The sequence below is a fragment of the Temnothorax americanus genome, unplaced genomic scaffold, assembly GCF_048541705.1.
Source record: "Temnothorax americanus isolate GAGA-0224 unplaced genomic scaffold, ASM4854170v1 Scaffold15, whole genome shotgun sequence".
Taxonomy (NCBI): Eukaryota; Metazoa; Arthropoda; class Insecta; order Hymenoptera; family Formicidae; genus Temnothorax; species Temnothorax americanus.
Window position 1 is genome coordinate 23,832 of NW_027509286.1, and position 26,899 is coordinate 50,730.

General features: G+C 33.9%; 3 protein-coding genes across 19 annotated transcripts; 2 read left to right on the forward strand and 1 right to left on the reverse strand.

Moving 5' to 3' along the window:
• The first annotated feature begins 198 nt into the window (after nt 1-198).
• Vinc (vinculin) lies at nt 199-14,959 on the forward strand. 16 transcript variants are annotated; one of them, XM_077402233.1, is made up of 20 exons: nt 199-558; nt 2,239-2,346; nt 3,146-3,291; nt 3,386-3,662; nt 3,756-3,956; nt 4,020-4,260; nt 4,565-4,797; nt 4,967-4,987; nt 6,003-6,369; nt 6,560-6,988; nt 7,672-7,763; nt 7,855-7,945; nt 8,480-8,518; nt 8,901-8,972; nt 9,853-9,879; nt 10,203-10,327; nt 10,442-10,681; nt 10,793-10,883; nt 11,085-11,120; nt 13,241-14,959. In XM_077402233.1, exons 1-20 carry the CDS (start codon nt 502-504, stop codon nt 13,408-13,410), a joined length of 3,063 nt encoding a protein of 1,020 aa, XP_077258359.1. In that variant the 5' UTR covers nt 199-501; the 3' UTR covers nt 13,411-14,959. The 16 variants fall into 16 exon arrangements, with proteins under 16 accessions (XP_077258359.1, XP_077258360.1, XP_077258362.1 ...); XM_077402234.1 differs by having other exon boundaries at nt 8,904-8,972; XM_077402249.1 differs by lacking the exon at nt 199-558 and adding an exon at nt 2,804-3,039.
• Nucleotides 14,960-15,654: 695 nt separating this feature from the next.
• Nucleotides 15,655-18,362, reverse strand: Taf8 (TBP-associated factor 8). Its single transcript, XM_077402253.1, has 5 exons — nt 18,138-18,362; nt 17,096-17,382; nt 16,833-16,983; nt 16,598-16,741; nt 15,655-16,513 (listed from the first exon to the last, which is right to left on the reverse strand). Exons 1-5 carry the CDS (start codon nt 18,268-18,270, stop codon nt 16,347-16,349), a joined length of 882 nt encoding a protein of 293 aa, XP_077258379.1. The 5' UTR covers nt 18,271-18,362; the 3' UTR covers nt 15,655-16,346.
• A 2,525-nt stretch (nt 18,363-20,887) lies between these two features.
• LOC143895250 (deoxynucleotidyltransferase terminal-interacting protein 2) lies at nt 20,888-25,856 on the forward strand. Of its 2 annotated transcripts, XM_077402260.1 has the most exons (3): nt 20,888-20,997; nt 24,313-24,488; nt 25,106-25,856. In XM_077402260.1, exons 2-3 carry the CDS (start codon nt 24,392-24,394, stop codon nt 25,786-25,788), a joined length of 780 nt encoding a protein of 259 aa, XP_077258386.1. In that variant the 5' UTR covers nt 20,888-20,997; nt 24,313-24,391; the 3' UTR covers nt 25,789-25,856. The 2 variants fall into 2 exon arrangements, with proteins under 2 accessions (XP_077258386.1, XP_077258385.1); XM_077402259.1 differs by lacking the exons at nt 20,888-20,997; nt 24,313-24,488 and adding an exon at nt 24,708-25,003.
• The last annotated feature ends 1,043 nt before the right edge of the window (nt 25,857-26,899 follow it).

Below are 26,899 nucleotides of genomic sequence, written 5' to 3' on the forward strand. Positions count from 1 at the left end.
TGGAAAAGAAGTTTAAGCCCCTCGCACAAGTATAGCTTCGCTATCGCCATCGCCTATTGTGCAAGGGGCTTTAGACTTTTCAGACATTAACCTTACTTTGCGCATGCGCACTCCGACACACATCCAAAGGTACCGACGTGCCGACTGCCGACGTGCTTACTGCTTGGTGCTAGTGGTGCAGGTGGTGCTACTGCTGCAGGCAGCCTGCAGATGCAATTGTAATCGCGATTAGATCCGGCTGACGGCTGACGGCTCCAGAGAGTGGTCGAGTCGAGATCGTGTGCACGGGCGGAGCGGAGTGAGCGGACGGTTCAGGACGCGAGCTTCATAGAACCCGGAATGAGTGTCGTTTAATCCTGTCGATCCTGTCCTTAAGAAGTCGGATCTTACTCGTGTCTCTTGTGTCTCTCGTACAAAGAGCTCTTCTCTTTCTCGGTTCTCCTCCCGTCACTCTCTCTCTCTTTCGCACCGTATAATAATATATCTAAGAATCGAATAAAAATGCCTGTCTTCCACACCAAGACTATCGAGAGTATCCTCGAGCCAGTGGCTCAGCAGGTACGTGAAATGTCATTCCTCGTTACCGTCGCGCGTCCTAATCTAATCGAGGCTGTCTCGAGAGCTATACATAAACGTGTTAAACGTTAATTCGATTAACCGCGAAAACTCAATTTAATTGTAAATAAAAAGATGCGGACAACAAGTCTGGAGAAATGCGCGATATATCGCGGTTTCTCATGGCTTGCATTCCCGTCTTATTAGCTCTCAAGGCTTATCGCGACCGCTTGCGCTTGAACTTGTTCATTCGCCGCGCGAAAGTTGCGCGTAAAGTTCGATCGACACGATGAAAACAGCGTTTTTCAGCGAGGCGGATACAATATAGGCGGATAATACGAGCTTGTATATTTTGACTCGACACCAGTCGTATTTACAGCTGTAGCGTAACCCCGTTGTGTTTCGTCTAAAACGCTAGGCTTTTTATAGAACCGTGACATCATACCCCGTATATAGAACAGGGCTGCTAATGCTGCTATATCCATCTTTTTCTCAGGCATATCGCACCAGTTTCTAAAATGAAACTTAATCTCTTTGGCCGAGGCCCGAGGCTTTGGGGAAAATCCTCCCTACGTGCCTCCATTTCCACCAATTCCACCTGTCCAAATAAGGACATGTGTCATATCGGCATGACTGGCACATGGCACATAATATCGTCCCACGCGTACGTTCGCGCATATTAGAAATCTTAACGAACCACAACTCACGCGTTTCATATCCCAACATATATGAATATGAATATATGCATGCATATGCATTTTTATATAATAAGCGGCAACAATCAACGTTTCTTTCTTACTTTTTTTTTTAAATATAATTTTTACAGCACCTAATTTTTCTTTCCAATATAACGAAACGATGGAACAGAGAGTTTCTGATCTTATTATCACAATTATACGTGGTTGATTATACGAGTATATAAGTTACATATTTTAAGTTTTTTACGGTATAATATAGACACGCGAGTATACTAAAATCATATTTTATTTTACTGACAATGACAACTATAAATTGGCGGCTGGCGCTAGTTTTTTATATTAAACTTTTTACGGGTGGAGGAGCTGTGTACAATTATTGACATTGTTTTTCACCTTTTTTAAAAAAAAATATATTTTTTTTTTTCTACGGATAATTAATCACAAGTATGATACAAGTTAAATTTGAAAGCTAATTTTCGATTTCCCAGATATTTTAATAATGATTTTATATAACACACATGTATAAAATTGTTAAGTAATAAATATATAGGTATGTAATAATATATGATAACGGTAACTTAATATATTTTACACACACACGCGCGCGCACAAATATTAAAAAATATTGCCAACTTTACTGCTTTTGAATAATATTTTGAATACGTGTCGTGATAATCAAGATTTAATTGAAAAGGCTAATATTATTTGATTTGTATTTTTTGACGGAAATTGAAACTGAACAACTGCAAAAAGTATTTATTAGAAATGTGACACGCGTTTCTCATAAATATTTATATTAAATAAATATGAGATTTATGTGCAGAGTTATGCAGAGAATGTGCGATTTTATTTATGTTCAAGTTTACATGTTATATTATTTACATAAATTAATACATTTATACATTTTTATCTCTCCAAACTACTTAAACTGTCTTAATAATTACATTATATTTCTCTCTATTTCTATTATGTTCTCTGTATATAGGTATCGAGACTTGTTATTTTACATGAAGAAGCTGAGGATGGAAATGCGATGCCAGATCTGGGAAGGCCCGTACAGGCCGTTAGCATGGCTGTAACTAATCTTGTGAAAGTAAGCGTTTGTACTGGACAATTTAATAAATAGTTAAATACTGGAAATATTATTGACTATATGCTACATTTTATTTACGAGGGGACAACCTGCGATCCTTAACCCCTTAAATTTTGATAAATTTTTAATACGTTACGGTACACCCCATTCACCGATACAAGGTACTATTTATCCATGCAATGTGCGATAGTTTATGAATTGTTTTAAAATTCTAAAAAATAAAGTTTACGTATACTATAATTATGTATTATATGGATATAAGAAAAATTAGTGGTGAATGTGGTATTACTGCAACATATGTTACAAATTTAGTAAAATGTAAGGGATCAAAGGTTGTGCGGAAGCGTTTTTCCGTATCTTCCATATTTTCCGAGATTGCTCGGAGAAATTAAAACACCCTGTATATATACAATATTTTTTTATTTACTTACAATTTTATTTTCTTATATTATTATAGTTTTCCAATAAGCAACGCAGCTTAGATCCGATATATTCCGTGTTTGTATATTAAACTCGTATTTTGCCGGCAGAGCCTGCCAATACGATCTCTGACGGCGGATTGTCGATAAAAACCGAGCAGAATTTACCAAATCATTTCGTAAACGTTTTAAATGGAATACGCACCATTCAAATATATATAGTTACGAAACGACGCAACGTCTGCTCGGATCCTGCAATCTGCCATTTTATTCTGTTGGTAGATTTTGTTATATTTATGTTGACGTTCTATCGAAACCAAAATTTGCAGCAGACCGATTTGACTATCCGGATTATGTCTTACGTTTGTTTTAATTTGCAGGTTGGAAAAGAAACGATAAACTCATCCGACGATGCTTTACTTAAGCAAGACATGCCAGCGGCATTGCAACGCGTTGAAGGTGCTTCCCGTCTTCTGGAGGAAGCATCGGCCATGTTAAAGGAAGACCCATATTCTGGACCTGCTAGGTGAAACTTTATAAAACTTAACTTTTATATGACAATGACAATACCATATTAAATTATCAAATGCCGCGAGCTCGTGACGCGTTTGTTCTTTTAGAAAAAAGCTTATAGAAGGCTCGCGCGGTATTTTGCAAGGCACCAGTTCCTTACTTCTCTGTTTCGATGAAAGCGAAGTGCGAAAGATTATACGTGAATGCAAACGTGTACTCGATTATTTGGCTGTTACCGAAGTCATTGAGACGATGGAAGATCTGGTGCATTTTCTTAAGAATTTAAGCCCGTGCCTTAGTAAAGTGTCGAGAGAAGTAAGCGCTCGTGAAAAGGAGTTGACGCATCAAGTACATCGGGAGATATTGGTGCGCTGCTTGGAACAAGTGAGTGTTAGAAAGCTACGTTTACATATTTATTATTTCCTATGTTTTATATATAAATGACTTGAGAGATACTAATGGTAAATACACTTGCAGGTAAAAACACTTGCTCCAATTCTGATTTGTTCCATGAAGATTTTCATCCATATTATTTCGCAAGGTGGGAAAGGCGCGGATGAAGCAGCAGAAAATCGCAACTATTTGTCTGGCAGAATGTCCGATGAATTGAATGAAATTATTCGGGTGCTGCAACTGACAACGTACGACGAAGAAGAATGGGATGCCGATCAATTAACCGTAAGTTACTTTGCATTTCGCTTCGTGTGATCGCGTGTATATTTTTATATTTTATTACATCAGGTACTGAAGAAGGCTCAAAGCGCCATAGAATCCAGGATACGAGCAGCTTACGATTGGTTGGACGACGGACTAGCTCTGAGAGGTGGCGCGGGTGAAAAAAGTCTTCGTCAGATCATAGAACAGGCATCGCGTTTAGCAGAGCGTTATCTACCTCCGTCGCAAGCAGAGCCCATATCTAAACTGGCCTCACAGATAGTTACTATGACTGACGCTCTTTGCGAATTGCGCCAAAATGAGAAAGGTAATTTTGCGCTTCGTCGATAATTTTGTATCACGTCGACCCTTATTGTAAAAATGTTACGTGTTTAAGGCGATGCTGGAGTTGTCTGTAAGAGTATAGTGCGTATATGACAATTCGTGCGTATGTGTGCGCGTGCAATGTATGTGCTATCCTTGTCTACGCAGGGTCGGATAACACGGAAATAGGTCGATAACATATAGAAAATGGTAATTTTGTCAGTTATATACAGACGACTCCAGCATCGCGCACCTTAATACGGGAGACTTAATTTAGTTTAAATAACCGCATGTGTATGTCTATGAAGGCACTACACCCCAAGCGGAAGCCTTAGCACGCGGTATTAAAGAAAAGTTAAACGAGCTCCGCGGGTTGGTAGCGTCCGCTTTGGTAGCGGCGGATAAATCGGGGACCGCACAAACAGCGCACACGGTGGCAGGTCGATTGGAACAAGCGAATAAGTGGCTTCTGAATCCACAGCACGATGACAAGGGACTCGGTAAAAGGGCTATAGCTTTAATAATACACGAGGGAAAAAAGGTACGATGTAATAATTTCCCATTGTAATGAGCATTTCGGCCGTATTAAATATTTACTGCGTACATGATGTAAATATAGTAGCACATTATTATTGTTGATTGTTTATATACTTCAAATCAGTCGTATTCACTCTATAATGCTTAATATCTTCAATGCTGCGCATAGAAAGAATGAGCAACCTATAGCAAATGTGAGTCCGTAAATACATTTCGTTATTTTTTCAAGATATAACGTTTATCGATGTTATCGCTGAGAATTACATGGAACGTTTCGAGCATCACGGATTTTGTACGACAATTTGACTTTGATAACGGTACATTAATTCTTAACTGATAAATTTAGATGAGAGTGATTTCAGCGGGATTTTTAAATATTATTCGTATATATTCTTACGTATAAAAAAATTATGCTGATAAATAAATGTCAGGCAAAATTTTCAATGTTTTTGCTAGGCTTTAAGTTCAAATTCTAGAGTTCTTATTTGTGAAGTTTAGTTTAAATATACTTAAAATCTTATAAAAATAAATTTTTATATGTACAGTGTCCCATTTTAAATAACGATCTCAAACATCTATTGAACAATACATTTAAAAAAAAATGTTTCAGATAAAAGTTGGAGGGCTCAAAGAGGGTCGATAGATGATCTTATTAGATTTTGGGTCCGAGGTCCGAGTTAGGCCTGGATTTTGGGTTGGGCCCAGTAGGGCTCAAGTAAAATTTTTTAAATGGAAATTTCCATTTTTTTTTATCGTATTATCTCTTTCTACTAATTAATTTGAACAACTTTTGTCTGAAACATTTTTTCATTTGCCTAATACTTTTTGAGATATTTGTAAGAAAATTTGGCAAACTTTTTCAATATTTTGGTTTACAATATTTCGATAATTGTTTGTTGGAGAGAAAAGTGGTAGAGGTACTTTTTGACTTGATTTCTCAAGAATATGCTGTTGCAATATAGTACCCCAACTTCTTTAAATACTTGTGTATACATGAAAGCTCTAAGGAAATGTATATATATGTATATGTATATATGTTTTTTACGCACGTCGTACACTAACAAATATAACTATATCGATTCTAAATTATCCAAAGTTCTTTTATCGAGACAAAATTTGCAATGCTCGCGGCATTCCACGTCAATTATTTTTCTTGAAAATTTCGTATCTCTTGATGTTAACACCGACAATTTTATGTTCGGGAAATAGGTGGCCGAAGGCTTGCCGGGTATACACAAGGCGGAGATCTTGCAATTGTGCGATGAAGTGGACAACTTGTCTCATCAGCTCGCCGACCTCTGCGCTCACGGTCAAGGAAACACCCCGCGCGCTCAGGACATCGCGCGGCAGTTGTCTCACAAGCTCTACGAATTGAAGAACAGGATACAGCAAGCCGTTGTGTCTCGCGTCGTCGAGGACTTTATTGACATTACTACGCCCTTGAAGCAATTTACGGATGCTGTTTTAACTCCCGCAGGCACGCCGGGACGTGATCAGAATTTCAATGATAAGACCTGCGCGCTGCAAACGTTCTCGAATAGAGCAGCAAAGACTGCGAGGATGGTCGCAGCTGGCGGTATGTAACGTCGTATATTCAGACATCGTACGAAAATATCATAATTATCTTAACATTAAATCCTTCAGAAATAAAAGATTCAGAGTTACTCGTATAATATAAGACAATCTTTTTCTTCTGGAAGAAACATATCCCTCTTCTTTTGTTTTTCTTTTCTTTCTAAAAGATTAAATACGCCGCATTATTGCAGGAAGTGGAGGAAACAAGAAGCTGGCCGAGGCTCTGGCCGCCAGTGCCTCGCAAGTGGAATCCTTGACGCCGCAGTTGATTAACGCTGGACGGATTCGCATGACTTATCCGGATAGCAAGGCCGCGGACGAACATTTTGAAAATTTGCGGCAACAATATGCGGAAACTATGCAACGGGCACGGGCATTATGCGATGAGGCGACCAACAGCGGCGATTTTATTCGAACGTCCGAGGAGCAGATGCAGAAGCATTCGTTTCTCTGCGAAGAAGCGATTGCCAAAGCCCTACCGCAGAAGATGGTCGATAACACGGCGTCTATTGCGCGTCTCGCCAACCGAGTTATACTCGTGGCAAAGCAGGAGAGCGACAACAGTGAAGATCCCGCCTTTATACAAAGAGTAAATCACGCCACCGACGTTCTCCAAAGCAGTACGTACTGTTTATACGTATTAGTATTTTTCAATTTTTTCGTGATTTTAATATAATTATTAATACATAAAATTAGGATCATAAGATCAGAACATATAAAAAGTAATACATTTCTGTAAAAATAAGTTTCACAAGTTTTACAAAATAAGTATGTACATACTTATGAGCATTATCGATATTTTTTTAAATGAAACCATAATATTTCTTTTAATTTGTCTCTCCCTCTTCTCAAATTATTCTGCATAGAAAAACATTAGAAAAGTTGTTTTAAATACCTACTTTATTTTTATAAATGTTTGAGAGAGAGAGAGAGAGTAGGAAGGGGGGGGGGAGAGAACAAGAAAATGTAATTACGTAATACAAACATTATGGTTTATAATTAAAAATATATATATTGGCGATAACATTTTGTAAAAAATGCACGTTATAAAAAAAGTTGCATGCAAGTTACATTTTCCTCTTAATAATGTGAAATATTTGTTTTGAATTACAACTCTTTATCGAAAATTAATTAATTTAAATTTTGATCTACATGCTTAGAAAATATCTAATATTGGTATCAAACATTCTATAATTTTGGTTCAACAGAGAAAAATTAAAAGAAGCAAAACTTATAAAACTTAAAGAAAGTGTTATTTACAGTTTTTCTATATATATAATTAATCATTATATTCATCTAATAGGCGTCGCTCCAATGGTCCAAGATGCAAAACTGGTGGCAATGAACATTCATGATAACAATGCGGTATCGCGTTGGAGAGAAAATAATCGTGCAGTGCGTATCTCTTGTTTTGCTATTCCGCATATTCCACAAAAATTGACATACACAACGTGTATGTCTATATTTTATTTCGGTATGTTTTTAGTTGTTAGCCAATGTTGGACAAGTTCGTAAAGCTATTGTAGTCCAGCCGGATTTGGTGCCTCTGGAAATGTCGCAGTTACATATTAACGATGGTAAGTTCATTTTTTATATTTGATACATATACGAAATATTTCTATGAAATGATAAATCTTTTTTAAAACAAGTCAAAACAAAATTGGTTTGGTAGTCATCTTTTAATAATTAATTGCACATTATTTTTATAGAAGAAGAATTAGTTTATTTTATGAAGAGTCATTATTTTTAGTCTTATTATTTGTTGAATTTATTCTTTAATAATTCGCTATATAGAATTATATAATTACATATAATTCTATAATTTGTAAATATGTGGTAAGATATAGGAGGAAGTGGATTAAAACATTTTATTATCCTATACATTTTTTATCTCTTTCTATGCAACTTGTGCATAAATTTATATTTATTGATTTAGCTCCATGACACTTAACACGCATAATAAATATAAATATACACATAAAATAGTAATTTTCTTTTAGTTGTCAAATTTATATATATAATATTTAAATCTTTATTTGCTAAATCAAATCACACGTTGTGATATCGGTGTAATATTAATGAATCAAGTTTGCTGAATATATCTTTTACAGATCAATTTCCAATCCGATATAATTATTCCAAAAATAAAGGTATCTGTTTTCACATGATTTGATTTATGCATGATTGTGTGCAATACAATTTTATATACGTATTTCATCTTCAAAGCTGTATTGAAAAAAATGATAAAGACTGAATTATATGTATAATTTAATATAGTATTGTAAACAAATGTGTGTGTATGTATTTATAATATTTGTGTATGTGTGGGTGCATAAACACATACAAACACACATGCACACACATTTGCTACGTAACATTTCATATTGCATTTGATAAAATTGCATTAACATCATTGCATTGATGCATTCTCTCACATATGTAAAATGCAGATCAGAGTAATAATAATTGAAAATTTAGATTTATTGGTTTTATCAGATTGTAATATTAACTATATATATTTGCTCCGATTAGTAGAGAACCCCGATATTTTGTACCAAGAATTGGCTTCTGACAACGAGTTTGACAAATCGATTCACGACGGAGGTAATTGATGATGATGATAACATTTGTCCCATAAATATTTATTATGTTTTTTTTTAAATGTTTTAACGTTTCCTTCCCCTGATATGAAGCATGCGACGAGTTGAAGATAAAAGTCATGTTTGTATCTATATATATTTAAAAGCAAAACGTTATGATTATAATAGGCAGAAAGAAACAGGGATATGATATATGTATTATTTTTTAATCATTACGTATGAGGCAAACAAATTTTATTATACATTTGCATAAGCTTAAAATATATTCGACATAAATTTATATCCTATTTAATAAATCAAATTGTATTTTGCTCCTAATTGCATATACAATCTTCGCAATATTTTACAGCGATTCATGATTGTTATAGAATTTTGTGGGTAGTGTTAACATTTTCATTAATTTGGAATTAGTTTTATTCTCTTGTATTTGAATATTATATCATTATTTCATAATTATGATATGTGGAAAAATTATTTAATGATAGCCCATTGGAATGTAAAGTATTGTCTCAAATAATTATTTAGTTTTGCATTCAAAAGCAGCATGATGCTAACATAATAACTTAATGTATTGATTTATAAATAAGTTCCGCTATAGATAAGTATTGAATCTTTTCTTTTTTTCTGAGAAACCAGTATTATCCATGTTATCTAATTATTTTATCTGTTGCAAGTAGTTAAGAATGTATCATTTGCGAATCAGTACTTATATATACTGTTATAACAATTTTTAAATATAAAAATTCAGTTTTTTTAAATAAAATGAAACTTATTTATGAATCAAATCAATATATAATTACATGCATGTAGGAACATTTTCTACGAAATTTGTATTATATTTTAATGTAATGCATTTTTGCTTTTAATGCTACATGGATTGCCAGGTTATTACGATTATAACATCGACGATGGTAATTATTTAAACGTGTTTGCATTCTTATAATGGCATTCTTATGATTAATCAGGGTTTTTTTTTTCCATTAATAACATGGTATATAAGGAATCCGTGAAATAATTGTTTTATTAAGCTTATAACAAATAGTAATATTATTTTAAACATTGTAAATTTCTCGAATTTGCAATTCGTATTTATAAGTTTATCTATTTTTTACATTTTCATGTATTTTGAAGGGAATTTTTTTTTCTACACAAGAAAGAAAGAAATATCAGCGATTATATTATCAAATTTTGTATTTACATTATTTAAATGCTGTATTTATTTATCATTACGTAGAAGTGGCACCTCCTCGTCCACCTTTGCCTGGAAGCAATATTCCACCTCCGAGACCTCCTCCTCCCGAGACGGACGACGAGGAAGAAATGTTTATGCATGCTCCTCAACCTAATCAACCAATAATGGTAAGAGAAATGTTTGATTATTCTGATGTATTTATTGTCTAAAAATCACGTAAAATTACATAACAAAATCATGTGCGTGAAAAGGAGTCACATTATGTGGAATTTGTTATACAGATGGCCGCCCATGGTTTACATCAAGAAGTACGACAGTGGTCCAGCAAGGACAACGAAATTATTGCCGCAGCGAAGAAAATGGCTATTTTAATGGGCAGACTATCGGGATTAGTTAGGGGCGAAGGTGGTAACAAACGGGATCTTATCGCATGCGCCAAAGCTATAGCGGAAGCTTCCCAGGAAGTGACTCGTCTTGCGAAGGAGCTTGCTAGGGAATGTACTGATAAACGTATTCGAACGGTTCGTACATTATTGCTAATTACATTGATATCGCATTGAAATAATATTATTTATTTCAATTTATGTATACAGTAAATTCTGTGCAATTTCATACTTGTAATAATTTTTTAGAATCTTCTTCAAGTTTGCGAGCGTATACCTACCATTGGAACGCAATTGAAGATACTGTCTACAGTAAAAGCCACCATGCTCGGAGCACAAGGTACAGTTTGCGTTTCTCTTTTGCATATGTTTATGTATTGATTATATTCGATAACAGAGATCATGATCTCGCCGGTCTAATTAACTATTAAGGAATATTTATTAGTAACCCTAGGATGATATAATCTCTCTATGAAACATTGATTAATGAAAAGGGGGATCTTTACGTAATTAATGAAAAAATTAAATTGTTTGTACGTAGAGACACTTCCGACCTGGGAAGAGCTGATGCTTTATGGTAAAGAAGTTGTAAACTTGCTTGATGTTAGCTTTATTTCTTTCTCTTTCGATGTTGTTTCTTTTATTCCATTTAAAGATTTGATTCTCATTCAATATACACAGCATTTAAAACACAGCATGCGTCCTCTACTTTTTCCTCGAAAAAGAATACAAAAAAGTGATGTACTATCATCCAATGTTGAATATGACCTTTTATATTGTGTAATGTTAGACGACAAATTCTATTCTAATACAATATTCTAATACACTTCATTAATCTAGCGGTCTATGAGAGAAATAGGCTAATAATATGGTTTTGGTATTTTAATTTACATTTTAAATGGTATGCTGTTGGTATGCGTCTGCTCATCGTGGTGTAGATGAATTGATTGGCTGCAGTAAGTGGATCATAAAATTTGTAGCAATTTTTAGATAGCAAATTTATTCCATATAGTACCATCTAGATTTTCTATATGTATAGAACGATTATGGCAATTTGAATAGAAAATCATCCGTGTAGTCAATAATAAAAAAAAATATGTTAAAGAAAAAAGTTAAATGATGTAACAAGGTCTAATTTTCTGATATTTTTTCTTCGAAATAACATGCACTCATGCACTCGCAACGTGGACACAATTGCATTTCTTCGTTAAGTAAAAATATAGTTCTGTTTTGATAAGTCTACCTTTCTTATCGTTCTACATGTCAAAAAAAGAATAGATAAGATTAAAGATAAAAAGATAAGATTATCGAAAATAAATAGTTTGCAACAAATATTTTATGTTTTATACAATCTTGATACAATTTTGATGAAATATGAAAATATCCCGTAAAGCATACGATTCTTTTTATTATTTTATACATTAAGATTATCGGAAAGTGAATGCTCTTTATATGAGATATTTCATATTTTATACATATATCTGGACATATTTTATACAGTATTTGGATAGAACATGAAATATTTCGAAAACTCCATATCCTCTTGTGGCTCCAGTTAAGTCAGTGTAATTGAAATATATTCGTTAATCATCACTGGCAAGTTATAAAATTGTTTGTTTCTATATATCCTCTTCTTTTCGACGATCTTGTTTTCATATTTTTACATACATGACCGCACATTGCAGATGCATTTTTGCGAAGAAGAAAATGACACTATTGGAAGTTCGATTTCATTATATTATTCAACTTGTTTCTCTATATCACACACATGTTTTTCTTTATCGTCAACCATAAAAGAGATAGACCTTGTTTAAATTTCTAGAATCATCCGGTACACATTAAATATAATATATATTATGTTTCATTCCAATATACATTTCGTCATTATCAAATAGTACAAATGGTATACAATTTATGATTTATCATTCGTATATTAATTATTAATATATAGTTATTATAGTAAACAGATTAATTTATTTGAAATTCAAGTGATTTATATTATTTTCATGAAAGCTTTCTTTCAGTAATCATCTCATTCTCACGCTCTACCTATGCATGTATTTATACGTAATTACTATAGCTCGCATGTTTCTAAGATTTTTAAAAAGTTCTCGGTTTGGAGAATTTATATTCTTAAGATACAATAAAAAATAGCGGAATCACGTTTTTTCTATAAAGTTGTATGTACATACATTAAATTTTAGACATATATATAGATATTAGTTTAAGAGAGATAATAATCACATATGCTGCATGTGAATGATACACATTACATTTTACTGTAAATAAAACTCCTTTTCACTTTAGCACGTATCAGAAAATATTCGTCAATTCGGCTATTACATAGTTTAGAATGAAATTATGTTTTTTTTTGTCTTATTGCATATTATCCTTTCATCTATTCCATTTGATGTGATTACCATTTGATACTTGGGATAAAACATTGACCTAGTTTACATCGATCACTTGATAGGCGTATTAAATAGTAAATAACTAACAAATTAGTTTGATTATTGGCTGACCAGCTCAAATATACTATTTAATACGCGTATCAAGAGATCGATGTAAACTAGGCCATCGATGTAAACTAGGGCCAGTCCCCTATTACAAATATAATTTTATAATTAAGTGACTGTGGCAGAATGTAAGTTTTAGAAGTCTATGAGAGAATCTAACACTTTTGTAATGTGAATACAGGTACGGAAGAAGATCAGGAAGCGACAGACATGCTTGTCGGAAATGCCCAGAATCTCATGCAAAGCGTGAAAGAGACGGTACGTGCAGCGGAATGCGCCAGCATAAAGATTCGTACAGCTTCCGGTATGAAACTGCGCTGGGTACGTCGTCAGCCGTGGTATCAATATTAAATAATACAAGAATATCGTTTTTCAAGAGAAGAACAGTTGCAAGTGCTTAGTATACACACACACACACTGGTTTTACACACACAGCGTATTAATATACATGCATAGGGTGTTTCCCAAGTACAAAAAATTGAAGGAAATGTTCTGTGGCTTATTTTAGGAAGAAAAGGTCCTATAAACAAATGCCCTAAACTGCTTCGTCTTCAAAATACAAAATGTCAAAGTTGTGAAAAAAAATGAAAATTTTGAAAATCTGGAAAACGTTTAAAGATATTTTATTCAAATTTGTTATGCGTACATGGAGTATTAAGAACCATTTTTCAGTACCAATAAAACATTTTTAAATTCACCAGGGGCTTGCGTCTTTGACACGGTGTTTTTTGAAAACGAAGCAGTTTAGAGCATATATGTTTATAGGATCCCTTTGCTTCCTAAAACAATCCACGGAATATTCCCTTCAATTTTTTGTACTTACTTAAGAAACTCCCTGTATATATATATATATTAGTGGAATTTTTTAAATATAATTTTAATTAGGAATAAATTAATGATATATATCTACATAAATTGCAAATACTAATTATGTGTTATATATATTATTATGTTTAATAGATTTTTAAATTAATTTATTTCTTCTGTCAATTTACTTTTGCTTGTTAACTCAGATTTTTTATGGAAAGGTTTCAAAGCGACATAATATGTATTATAGTCATCTATATACTATCCAAAACGCGCAATCTTCTGTAGATAAATAAGCAGCACTAATCAATGCTTATTCTTTGTTATTTATAATTTTATAACACTCGATTTATTTTTTATGATATCTAATGAAATAACCCAACGAGTAACAAAGTTTCTAATTTTATTATCACGAATATAATCGCAAATATAAGTTGAAAACTAATCTTTGATCTCCTAGTTAATTATTTTGGAATGATCTTTAGTTTAAGATATCGCATTAAAAAGGCTAATACTTTAATAATAGTAATTTTGTATAACGTACAGATATATATAAAATTGTAAAATAACATATTGTATATACATATATATACATGGTGTCCCAAAGTCGAGGATATGTACAGGACGCGATTCTTTACGCTAAAAGAAACGAATTTTTCCTATAGGAAAATTGCGTCTGACAAGTTTTTGCAGGAGAGCTGGTTAATTAGTTAACGAATGAGCGCTCTCGCCTATGTGGCGCTCAATAGTGCGATTCTGTAACTCGTTATGCTGTCGTTATGTGTTTATAACGACAGTTGCGCAGGTATACTATATAATAAAAAAGCTGCACAACTGTCGTTATGAGCACATAACGACGCATAACGAGTTACAGAATCGCACTACAGAGCCGGCGCGCACTCTTCAGTGGCTCATTTGTTAACTTTAACCCGCTCTCCTGCAAAAATTACTTGTCAGACGCAATTTTGCTAAAGGAAAAAACTGTTTCTTTAAGCATAAAGAATCGTTTCCTGTACTTCATATCCTCGAGTTTTAGGGTATATATATATATATATATATATATATATATATATATATATACACATAAACATAATAACATGATAATAGCAAATATTTTACATCCAGAGATACACAGACAGACAAACACACATACATTTCTTTGTTGATTTCTTTTTCGAACTGTATCAAAATATTTACAATTCTAACAAGTTTTAATGAAAAAATTTTTTGGTAAAATTAAGCGTAATAATATTTGTAAAAGCCACATATTTATAACATTTTATCTTCTTTGTATACAATATTATCATATGAGATTAAGATGTCATATTTTTACAAAATATAAGTACGAATATAATCATATAATTGCTATACATATATTAAATAGCCATATGTATTTAGCTATACACACTAATTATAAATTATATGGGATTGTCCAAGGCCCGTATTCTGAACGCACTTTTATCGATAAAAGTGCGTCCAGAATACGGGCCCAAGTCTCTTATAAAACTGAATCATTTTTAGTATTTGTGAGATACAAATACATTTACAAAAATATAAATTTAACTTTTTTAAATTTGAGAAAACAAAGTATTAATGTCAGTCTCACGCGCATGTGTGTTGATATGTAGGAAATCATACTACATATAGTATAATTTTTTATTATTTATATTATCATATAATTATATATTGACATATGATCATTTAATCTTTATTGTCATTGTTATATTCTAAATAAAAAGGAATTTTGACAGTTGCGTATTCAAAATTAGTAAATAATAAACTTAGAGATGTCTTCTGATATTTTTATTAATATAATACAAATATCTATTTTTATATCAGTTCTATATGCAATAATAATATGAATCATATTTTTGGCTTTTGCGTTTCTATATTATATTTTTAATGGTGCTAACATGTGCAATGATTTATGGCGATAATTATTTCTTAGCATATGTTATGTATATATGTATATATATATATCTAAAATATATATATATATATATATCAATTTTTAAAATTGATCTACATTATGTTATATACGCCAACGCTTGTGTGACTGTGCACGCGCACGCACGCACGCACGCACGCACGCACGCACGCACGCACACACGCGCGCGCGCGCACACACACACGCACACACACACACACACACAGTCACACAAGCGTATATAACATAATGTAGATCAATTCTAAAAATTGATGATACGGAATGTTACGATATGTATTAATTTTCAGTAATAAATGTATTTCGAAATATTTTTATGTAACTATATGAATAATAAACATCTGATTTTTTATCATCATACACATAACTTAATTTTTATTTATGATTCGTATAAAAAAACGGATTAAATATAAAATATGGATCTGTACATAAGGCGAGTTCAAAAAGCTTCTATTTACAATTCATAAGATTAGCCATCATAAACGGAAACTTTTTCCTCATTTTATATATTAATTAATATTATTATATTATGGTGTTAAGATTCGAGCAGTTCCTTTTTAACAGAATGTTGTCCAAGTACCGTCGTACCTGGCATTTTATTTTTTGGAATTTTTCCGGGTCTTAAATATGGATTATCTATAACATCTTGCTGAGTAGTGGTTTCACCATTTTGCTCCACATTTTCGTTTTGCGTTTGATTACCTGCAAGCAGAAATTTATGTCAAGTTATTAACTGAATTTTATGTGATATTTAAATGTATCTTTATGACATATAAAAAAGCTTACCTTCCTCTGTTTCTTCGCTTTGTTGCTCCTTTTTCTTCTTCACCGGGTTTGAGTCAAACTGAAAGTCTGGATCTGGCTCGAATATCTGATCTTGTGGTAGAAGAGCGGAAATATAACTCGGAAATTGTGGCTTGCAAGATATCACTAAAAGGAAAACAGATACGTGATAAGATTTTTTTTATCGTGTCGCTTCATTGAATTATCAATGAATTAATACAAGTGACAGTTCTCTCACAAGGAAACATGCTGTTATCTTCTGTAAGGAATAAACTATGTGTCTCTCCTGTTTTGGCAATAAACCTCGTTAAAGCTCTCTCGATATCTCGTTTCTGCGTCGCTACCTTTTCTCTGATCGCTTCGTATTCCGTCACTGGTTGTTTATGTGTCTACAATATTTCTATTATTAGTTTCAATGTGTAAAAATGAAGCGTATACGCGAGTATACACATGCGTGTGTACATATAATATATAATTAGCATAATTGCAATTAACATTCACCGGAGTTCTGATATACGCGTGTGGATCAGGAAAAGCTGGTAAATAGTTTGGAATATGCGACGGATGGCTTTGCTTAACGCCGGCTTGCAAAATATTCAACTGTTTTGCCTGCGTTTGTTGTTGAAGCGTCGGTAAAACTGTCCTATTTTGTCGCTTTGCATAAGTCTCTATATTATCTACTTTTATGCCCATATTAATCAATGCCAATATCACATCCGCTATGAGAGGTTCCGTTCTCCCCGAAAGTTCACAATAATTTCTCCCTGAAGCTCCAATCTCCACAATAACTACAATAAACGGTTTCGTAATAAATAAAAAAAACCCCTAAAGCATTTCTAAAAGATCTGATTCAAGAAAAAAGTTACACAATTTAGATTTTAATATAAAATTTAAATCTTTCTAAAGGGAAATAAAATTAATAAAATATTAATCTCAGCACGAAATTATAAAATAAAGAAAGGTTGATATATTAATTATAAAGGCTGAGAAAAACAATCTCAAAAATTGCCTATTTTTTTCAGATACTTTTGAGCAAACACTTTCTTAAAGGATTTATATAATTGCCATAGAAAATTTTGAGACTTGTGTATAATTCCTCAATTGGTTTCTTAAACGTTGCATGTATAGAAAAATGTTAAAAAACCTCGTAACATTTATTCTTTTTACGATTTTCTTAATACTCTCAATCAAATTTTTGGACAAATCTTAAGGTCATCTTTTTACAACATTCAATTAAAACTAAAATACAAAAAACAAAATCATTTTTTGCTATTTATTTTTTTGTAAACATAAAGATTAAGGCTGTGTTCTGATATTCACTGCCAGTACTGAAAATCTGTAGCGTATGTCACTGTAGTATACTGGTAGTGAATGTCGGAACGCAGCCTCTATGTACAATACGTATCTAATATGTATAATAAACACAGTTAGTATATATAATAATAAATATATGTTAGGACTCAAAGAACCAAAGGTTTTTTTTGAAAAGTGGAATTATATGATATTTTAGGTTACGTGCTTCGAAACCAAATTTGAATCTTACACGATTGCAGCATTTCGGTGAGTGTTTCCAATACTTGTTTATCACACGTATCATAACCACATTCTACTAAAATACTGGAAACTACTTGGTTCAATATCCTTCTTCGAGTATTTACTGTTGTTTGTGTATCCATGATTCTTCTTTGACTTTTTATTACGAATTTCCAACAATTTCAAGTTCCAACTTCCAACCTCAAGTCCAAGTCCCGAGCACGTATTAAGGTGAATTTTCATGGGCAGTGAAATTAATTTTGCTGCCAATGAAAACTTACCTTGAATCGGACTGCAGAAACTGAAGCCATAAAGCTGGCCACACACACTTTCCGCAGAACGTAACAGTGGGGTTTCGACCAATCGCGTTGCTCAGGCTGCGGTCCACTTGACGCTACAAATGCTTCGAAGCATTCCTTTTCTCCTTTTTTTCAATGAAGAAAGAAGGAGAAGAAGAGGACGGTTCAAAGAATTTGTAGCGTCAAGTGGACCGCAGTCTCCTCAATTTGGCCGTCTGTAACCGTACAAGTAAAAGCAGGGAGCACACACTTCTGCATAATGCGTAAGCATAAGAAAATTGATTGGTTCATACACATGTGCGTAAGAAAATAGACCAATCAATTTTCTTATGCTAAAACTCCATAGACGCGGAAACGCCGTGCGGTAAAGCGCATTGACCAATCAGAAGACTGCCGCAAGTCGCCTGCGGCAAAATCAAAATTTGTGATTGGTCAACGCACTCTGCCGCATGGCGTTTCCGCGTCTATGGAGTTTTAGCATATGCTTACGCATTAAGGTGCCTTTTCATGCTGACGCTCGACGCTCATTTTCAGCGGCAAGAAGGTCGCATGACCACACGTGACGTCGGCGTCAATTGAAATTCATGAAAAGGAAAACAGCGTCAAAATTTCGGCGTCTTCGCGCTGCTTTGGCTTTGACGCTAAAGCTGAGAAAATCCAGCTTTCTTTGCTTGACGCTAGCGTCAGCGCGAAATCACGTGATTTCGCGATACGCTGAAACGAGCGTCCCATGAATTCGCACCTTTATGCGTTATGCAGAAGTGTGTGCTCCCCGTTTAAAGGTTTATCCAGACAAACTTGCATAGCGCATAAACATAAGCATAAGAAAATTAATTGGTCCATATATATGTGCATAAGAAAATAGACCACGCCGTTTATGCATATGCTTATGCACCTATGCAAGTTTGATCTGGATTGACCTTGGGGTCGATTCTGTATCTTGGGACGAGGTGAAAATTACAAAAGTGAGGAAATTTACTAGAGAATCTACAATTTCATTTGTCGAAATCTAGTAAATCTGTTCAGTTTTGTAATTTTCACCTCGTCTCAAAATACAGAATCGACTCCCTATGCTAGGTCTACAATGCGAGTCGTAAAGTCGTGAGTCGTAAGAATTGACCACGCACAATCGATTATTCTTCTCAAATTCGACTGTGATTGGTCCATTTCCTACGACTCACAATCCACGACTCGCATTGTAGATCCCGCATTATGCTGGGCTGGGTCTACAATGCGAATCGCAAAGTCGTAAGTTGCAAGAATTGACCAATCACAGTCGAATTTAAGGAGAATAATCGACTGACGCTACGTTTACGCGAGCGTTACTTCTGTAGTAACTTACGATATATCACTCGTTTACGCGGAGTAAATTATCGCAAGTTATTACAAAATCCCGTTTACGCGAAGGAATTATGCCCGATCTACAATAGCTGTAGTAAGTCTCAAGCTGTAAGAAATTGACCAATTACAGGCGAATGTGAGGAGAATAATCGACTGTGATTGGTCAATTTCTTACATCTTGAGGCTTACTACAGCTTACTACAGCTATTGTAGATCGGGCATTGTCATAAGTTACTACAGAAGTAAGGGTGCCATTACATGGAGCGCGGAAACGCGGAAACGCGGAAGCGCGGAACAGAATAGTAACTAGATTCCGCGTTTCCGCGAGTTGAGTCCCGCACGTTTGAACGGAAAAGCGGAATCCGCTATTATCGTGTATGTATGTATGGCTGCGTTTCGATATTCACTGCCAGTACTTAACGCAGCCTATGTATGTACCCTGGCTTGCATATAAGATATACTTCATAATAACCATCAACATGATGTTTGGATCTATAATATTATACTGCCACTTTTATTAAATAATAAAGTAATCGAAGAGTATGTGTAAAAGCTTTTTTTTTCAATGTGATTAAACAGCTCCGAAATTTGATGGAGTATACTGTATCCGCGTTGACAACGGATTTTGACGCGTTCGTTCCGCGAGTTTGTTTCTCCTTATATTACATGGAGCACAATTTGCGCGGAAAAGCGGAACAGTATAGTGACAAATAGACATTTGTATTCATTTCTTAAAATTGTGTTCACTTAATTCATTGCAATTTTTATTAATATGCTTATCTTTTCAGCTTATCTATTGAATACAAGCATTTTAATCAATAAATACCGTTAAAAATTAATATTTTATAATTCTCCGTTCCGCTTTTCCGCTCAAAATATTCTCCATGTAATATTAAGGCATTCAAAACAGACGGAACGGATCGACGGAAATCTAGTAAATTTTGTCTTCCGCGCTTCCGCGTTTCCGCGTTTCCGCGTTTCCGCGCTCCATGTAATGGCACCCTAACGCTCGCGTAAACGTCGTAGTACGTGCGTGGTCAATTCTTGCGACTCACGACTTTGCGACTCGCATTGTAGACACAGCATTAGAACCAACCAATCAACGTAGAGCGTTGATAAGACGAACTCAACAGTTGTAGTCGTTAAATGAAAAGCACCCGGTATAGGCAGGTATAGGGTATAATAGGTGATGACGGTGATGTAGCACGTAGCACGTTCGTATTTCGTATACCACGGTCACAGTATATACGGTAGCGCAACTCTCCTGATTTCTTGTTGTCTAAAATGGAGTGCGCATGCGCGAAATAAGTAAGCGCCCACTAACACCATCTGAATGTCGTTCTCTGAATTTTTTTCTCAATTGCTTTTTCTTTCTCCGTTCTGCTCTGCTCCCTCTCAGAATTTAAATGGTCAGTTCAGTAAATGCCTATCAGATTGGAACAGAAATTTGGAAAGAATTAGCTCAATTACCCACTGAATGCTATTGAGAGCTGTTAGAAGTGTTTGAAAAACTCTGAATAACTACGTTTGTGATGAAAGTGAAAAGAGTTTAGGAGTATAAAGTGGTTACAAACCTCAGAAGGTAGATAATTATTCATAATCATTATTGTACTTAAAATCAGTCATGCTTAAATTAAGAATATCGTTTATCTATTTATCTTGTGAAACTAACTCTGTGATATTCTAATATCTAGAAAAATTGCTGCTTGATTCTACGTTGTCTACGAACGGTTACATTTATGAAATACTTATTAAAATGCAAATTTCTGGCTGAAACAGACGTCAGATAATTCAGATATCGACTTCACAAAGATAGTGGTGTCGATTTTGAAATGTCCAGCATGCATTCCACAGTACAATACAATTTGTAAGTTATCATATAACAGCGTTTCATGATTTATAATTCAGAATTTATATTAAAAATAATGATTTTTTTTCTTGGAAGGCTCATGGTTAAAACTATAATACTTCCACCGTTTAAATTTTTAGTAAATTGCGGAAAGATAACATATTCTCTCAGCAACATATTTATCTAAAAAGATACAAATACGTATTATACCATCTTACTTACAAAAAATTAATACGTCATTTAATATTTTAATGTGGCATATTATTAAATATTTTATTTAATTAATATTGTTGCGGAATTTATAGATATCTCGTTTCGATATAACAATAACAGCTAGTGCTCGGCGATGCACAAATCTAAACGCAATACCGAGCGTGAAGGATTTCAAAATTTATATGATAGAAACAAAGCATGGAGATCCACATCCAGACACGGGTATTTCACCTTCTTTGCGACAGTAAAATCTGAAATGATTCTAGGCAAAAACCGCCAGTTTTTCATTGAAATGGGACGACCGACGAAAGTACATTTCTCTTTATCCCGGCTCAATCAACTTTATAACATACGGAATAAGGTAACTCAACAAAGATTGTATAACATATTCGTATATATTTTCAACAGTTCTAAATTATATCAATGTTCTAGGTATTATCGTGCTTTATTGATGACGACGTGCAAGTGCCTACAGAGAAGAATAAACTACGGATATGGATTCGCAAAATATAGCAGTGCCGACGAAATCGAGGAAATTCAGTGTACCTGATTTACATTTAAATACAAGACAGGTTGTATTATCCTTGAAGACTGACACCGGAGCAGAAATTATTACCAGTTTAGCATCGTTAAACGGAAACCTATCGACACTCTATAGCTTCTAAGACTAGACAGAATATATTCAAATCTATCCATAGATTCTTTCATTGTATCTGCTATCTTAAATAAGAATATCAAAGTGCTATTAAATCCATGGTGTTGCAATTTCGTATGTGGATTTTTGTATGTGGACTTTTGCTTACTCGGATCAGAACGGCTCTTAGGAGAAATTTTATAAATTTATAAACGCAATGCTCAATCCGGCGTATGGGAATCATCGAGATAATATAATACATATGTCCATTATTCTATCCAGACACATTTTATATAAGCCATTTACTGCCAATTGATTGATGCATATCTATCGAAGTACATATAGACTCTCATTCGATGAAGCATTAACGGAACGCGCGGAAGCGCGTCCGAATTCCGAAATACAACGATCGTCGCTGCTTCTGCAAAGTAACAATATGGTTGTAGAATTTCGAATCGTTACTCGACCACTCTTTCGGGACACTTTTATATTTTTATAATATATCATATTAGGTATACATTGATTATTTTGCATATAAAATTTTATTTTGCATTTTTGTATTTACGATAAATATGTCGCTTTATATTATACGAATTGTTTGTTATAACAATTAATGATACAATATTTTAAATCTGTATACCAATTTAGTAATATAATCATTAATCGATATAGGAGTCATCGGATACTTCTATTTTATATTTTTCTATATTTATATTCCTAATATTTCAGTGTTTATAATCCTAATATTCTGTCTGTAACATCGGATAAGAAAGAATCCTTCATAATCTATCCGAAAACAGTTTCTGTATCAGAAAGAACATAAAATGAATTAGTATATACATTTCTTATCCTTCAGATACAAAGGAATTATTTTTCTATTCTATAAGAAATCGCAATGCATTCGAAATAGCGCTTAGATAGAGCTTTATTAGAATACTACCTAAACATAATTTCGAATATATTACAAATTTTTATGGAGTAGAAAAGTGATTTTTTTTGTATCTGAAGAAAAACTCAGAATTGGTGATATAGAAAAGAAATTCTTTTAAACTTTTAAGAGTTGTTTTGGGACAGAAATGATATACGGAAAAAGTACTTTAAAAATTTTTTCATCAAGAATTTAAAAAGAATTCTTTTTCAATTCTCCGTGCTATCCGGAAACATATCGTCGTATTAAAATTAAAATTTCATTTATTGCATTTTAAATTAAGTATTAATATAGCGTATCTTATTTTTATTTTGAATGCATAATTAAAAATTATTCGTTTATTTTATTTAATCTAATAAAATTATTTTAAATTAAATATTTTATAATTATAATTGTTTTTTTATAAGTATAATGTATAAAATATTATATTTTGCTTTTTGTGGTTGTTCAATATATGTTATATAACATTATATTTTTTAATAATTCACCTCAATACATTTATATTATTCAATCTGCAATCACATTTATATAATTTTATTTTTTCTCATTTTTGAATTTTTTTCCTTATTTTTAATAGATACATAATAAATATTTATCTTCATTATTTTTATTAAATTCAGATTAATTTCATGTAAAAGTGGAGTGAGAGCGGAGAAAGGAAGAGCAATTGAGAAAGAAGTTCAGAGAAAGACGTTGGGCGCGTAAAACCGCTCAATAGCACGTGATTGGCTCTTATACTTTTAGATCCAACGAATCAGCGTAGCGTGTCGATAAGACGACACTTAACAGTTGTGTCTGCCTGAACGTGGCCGTTCAGTTGGTGCTAGTGGGCGCTTACTTATTTCGCGCATGCGCACTCCATTTTGGACAACACTAACATCAAAAGCGCCGACAGAGAGTTGCGCTACTGTATATACTGTGCCACGGTTGACCGGGTTGACCACGGTTGACTACAAGTGTGATCAGCGACGAAAGAGAAAGCTTAAATAATAATTATATAATGGATATAATAATTGATACAAGAGGTGATTTCGACCTGACAAATAGGGATCGATTAATAGACAGCGATGACGACGACGATTTGGAAATTAAAACCAGTAATTATATCCATACTTGTTCTATCTTTGTGAGGTTAAGATTTAACGTGGAGCATATTATTTGGCTAATCAAGATTATCATCGATTATTTAGGATAATTAAATTGTAACTCGCCAGTCTTTTCATAAATTATTGCCTTATTGCTCGTAGCTAAAATATAAGTGGAATATATCTCTGCATCTTGCTTTTTTGCTTAGCAATTAGGCAATCGGCGAAAAGAGCGTTCCATTCTCGAGGAAAAATTTGGATTAATGTAGCGTCGTCATTGAAATATAATATATACATACTGGAACGCGTACCGCCTATGCTACAGCTAAGAGCAAAACAAGGGCGAAGGATAGACTATTATAGAGTTTTCAATTTGTCGACTCGATCCGCGACTTGGGTCAAACTAAAAGTTCGGTCGGGTCACAAGTCAACAAATCGAAAACGCTATTCGTCGACACTTTGGAGGGACCACCTGTCTTTTTCTAATTTTGTACGCACGCCATCAGTGTTTGACTGCCAGTGCGCGTGTCAGTATATATATATATATATTTCAGTGAGCGTTCGCACAACAATTAATCAATCCACGGTAAATTGAAGGATTAAAGAATATTTGTATTTTCTTTTATTAGATATTGATCCAACAAGGATATACGACGCAGATTATCTAGGAATTGAGAAAAAAGAGAAACCGAAAAAAAAGAAACTTGTTTCTAGCAAGGACTTTGATCTTGAAAAGTTTGAAACTGATATGGGTTGGAAAAAAACCCATACGAAAGAGGCTTTGGAGCCAACGGAAGAATTAGCGCATATAAGAAAAGAGATCAATCCATTGGATCAAATTTTGAAGAAGAGTGTTATTAAATCTGATTTTGAACAGTCGCGCGTTGTACCGCCCTACGAATTAAGCAAACACCAATTGGAAATGCACAAACGACGCGAGAAACGAAGGATGGGAATGGGCGCGGGATGGTTTAACATGCGTGCACCACAAATGACCCCAGAGATCAGACATGACCTCGAGGTACTAAGAATGAGATCTGCCTTGAACCCAAAACACTTTTACAAAAAGAACGATATGAAAGTACTGCCGAAACACTTCCACGTCGGTAAAGTTATTGACTCCCCGATGGATTTCTACTCTTCGCGTCTCACGAAGAAGGAACGCAAGAGGACAATCGTTGACGAACTTATGGTAGACGCAGAATTCACAAAGTACAACAAACGTAAATATAAGGAGATTATCGAAGAGAAGCAAAAGACGCACTATAAAGCACACAAACACGCAAGAAGACTTAAGGGAAAGAAAAAATAATATTTACCGCTATTATGTATTTAAGAAACAGAAAATTGTTAAAAATTATATATATATATATATATATATATATATAATATATATATATATTTTATATTGTTTTTTCTTCCTTTTCAATATATAGAATATCTCAGTGTTAGAAATATGTGATTATCTCATTACTATATATTTCTCATTATATATTTCTAAAAAAAAATTCATATTAGTTAATATTATTAACAGAAACACTCCATCAGGAATTAAGGAATTTTGACTGTTCTTATTTTGACTTTAATAATTTTATATAATCAGGAAAATATTCAAGTTGAGATCAATTTTATATTTAAATCTCGTATCAAAGGTCCGTATTCATATATATAGTCGAAACTTATATTTTGAAGTCGGTTAGGGAGGGGATCTTAAGGCCATTGCACGTAACAAAGTTTTAGTTTTAATCGTAAAGCGGGGAGCACACGCTTCTACACAACGCATACGGCGTAAGCATAAGAAAACTGCGCGGTCCATACACATGAGCATAAGGAAATAGACCACGCAGTTTTCTTATGCTTACGCTTACGTATTACGCGTTGTGCAGAAGCGTGTGTCCGGGCCTTTACGACTCGCATTGTAGACTCCGCATAAGAAAATGGATTGGTCTATTTCCTTATGCACATGTATATACATTCATATCGCTTTCTCTTTTTCTCTTATATCTCTTTCTCTTTCTTTTGCTTTTGACAAGAAATGGCGAACCAATCAAAAGTTGCTACCGTATGGCCAGACTCTGATTATAGGGTCTTTAAGCGCGAGGAGAATAATCGACCGTGCGCGGTCTATTTTCTTACGGCTTTACGATTAAAACTAAAATCTTGTTACGTGCAATGGCCTTTACATACACACACGCGTGCATACTGTCTCTCTTTTAATTTCTCTCTCTCTCTCCCTCTCGCTGTCATTTTCTTATCTCTCTCTCTTTCTTGCTCTCGTTTTTCTCGCTCTCGCTGCTCGTGTATGAGAAGAGGGAGAGGGGATTGAAGAGAAGGTGGAGGAGCGAGTGCGAAAGACACGAGCGACGAGCAAGGGCAAGTCGGAAAGCAGCGCGAGCGAGCGCGAACGTGCGGAAGAGGCAGTT

Bases quoted from the DNA above. Each gene is read 5' to 3' on its own strand.
- Vinc (XM_077402233.1), top strand. From the start codon at position 502: ATGCCTGTCTTCCACACCAAGACTATCGAGAGTATCCTCGAGCCAGTG. The intron at 7,764-7,854 runs GTGCGTATCTCT...GTATGTTTTTAG, and splicing joins GGAGAGAAAATAATCGTGCA to TTGTTAGCCAATGTTGGACA. The intron at 8,519-8,900 runs GTATCTGTTTTC...TGCTCCGATTAG, and splicing joins TAATTATTCCAAAAATAAAG to TAGAGAACCCCGATATTTTG.
- Taf8 (XM_077402253.1), bottom strand. From the start codon at position 18,270: ATGGATACACAAACAACAGTAAATACTCGAAGAAGGATATTGAACCAA. The intron at 17,383-18,137 runs GTAAGATTCAAA...CGTTTATTGTAG, and splicing joins CACCGAAATGCTGCAATCGT to TTATTGTGGAGATTGGAGCT. The intron at 16,984-17,095 runs GTGAATGTTAAT...GAAATATTGTAG, and splicing joins ACGCGTATATCAGAACTCCG to ACACATAAACAACCAGTGAC.
- LOC143895250 (XM_077402259.1), top strand. From the start codon at position 24,793: ATGCTACAGCTAAGAGCAAAACAAGGGCGAAGGATAGACTATTATAGA. The intron at 25,004-25,105 runs GTCAGTATATAT...TTCTTTTATTAG, and splicing joins GTTTGACTGCCAGTGCGCGT to ATATTGATCCAACAAGGATA.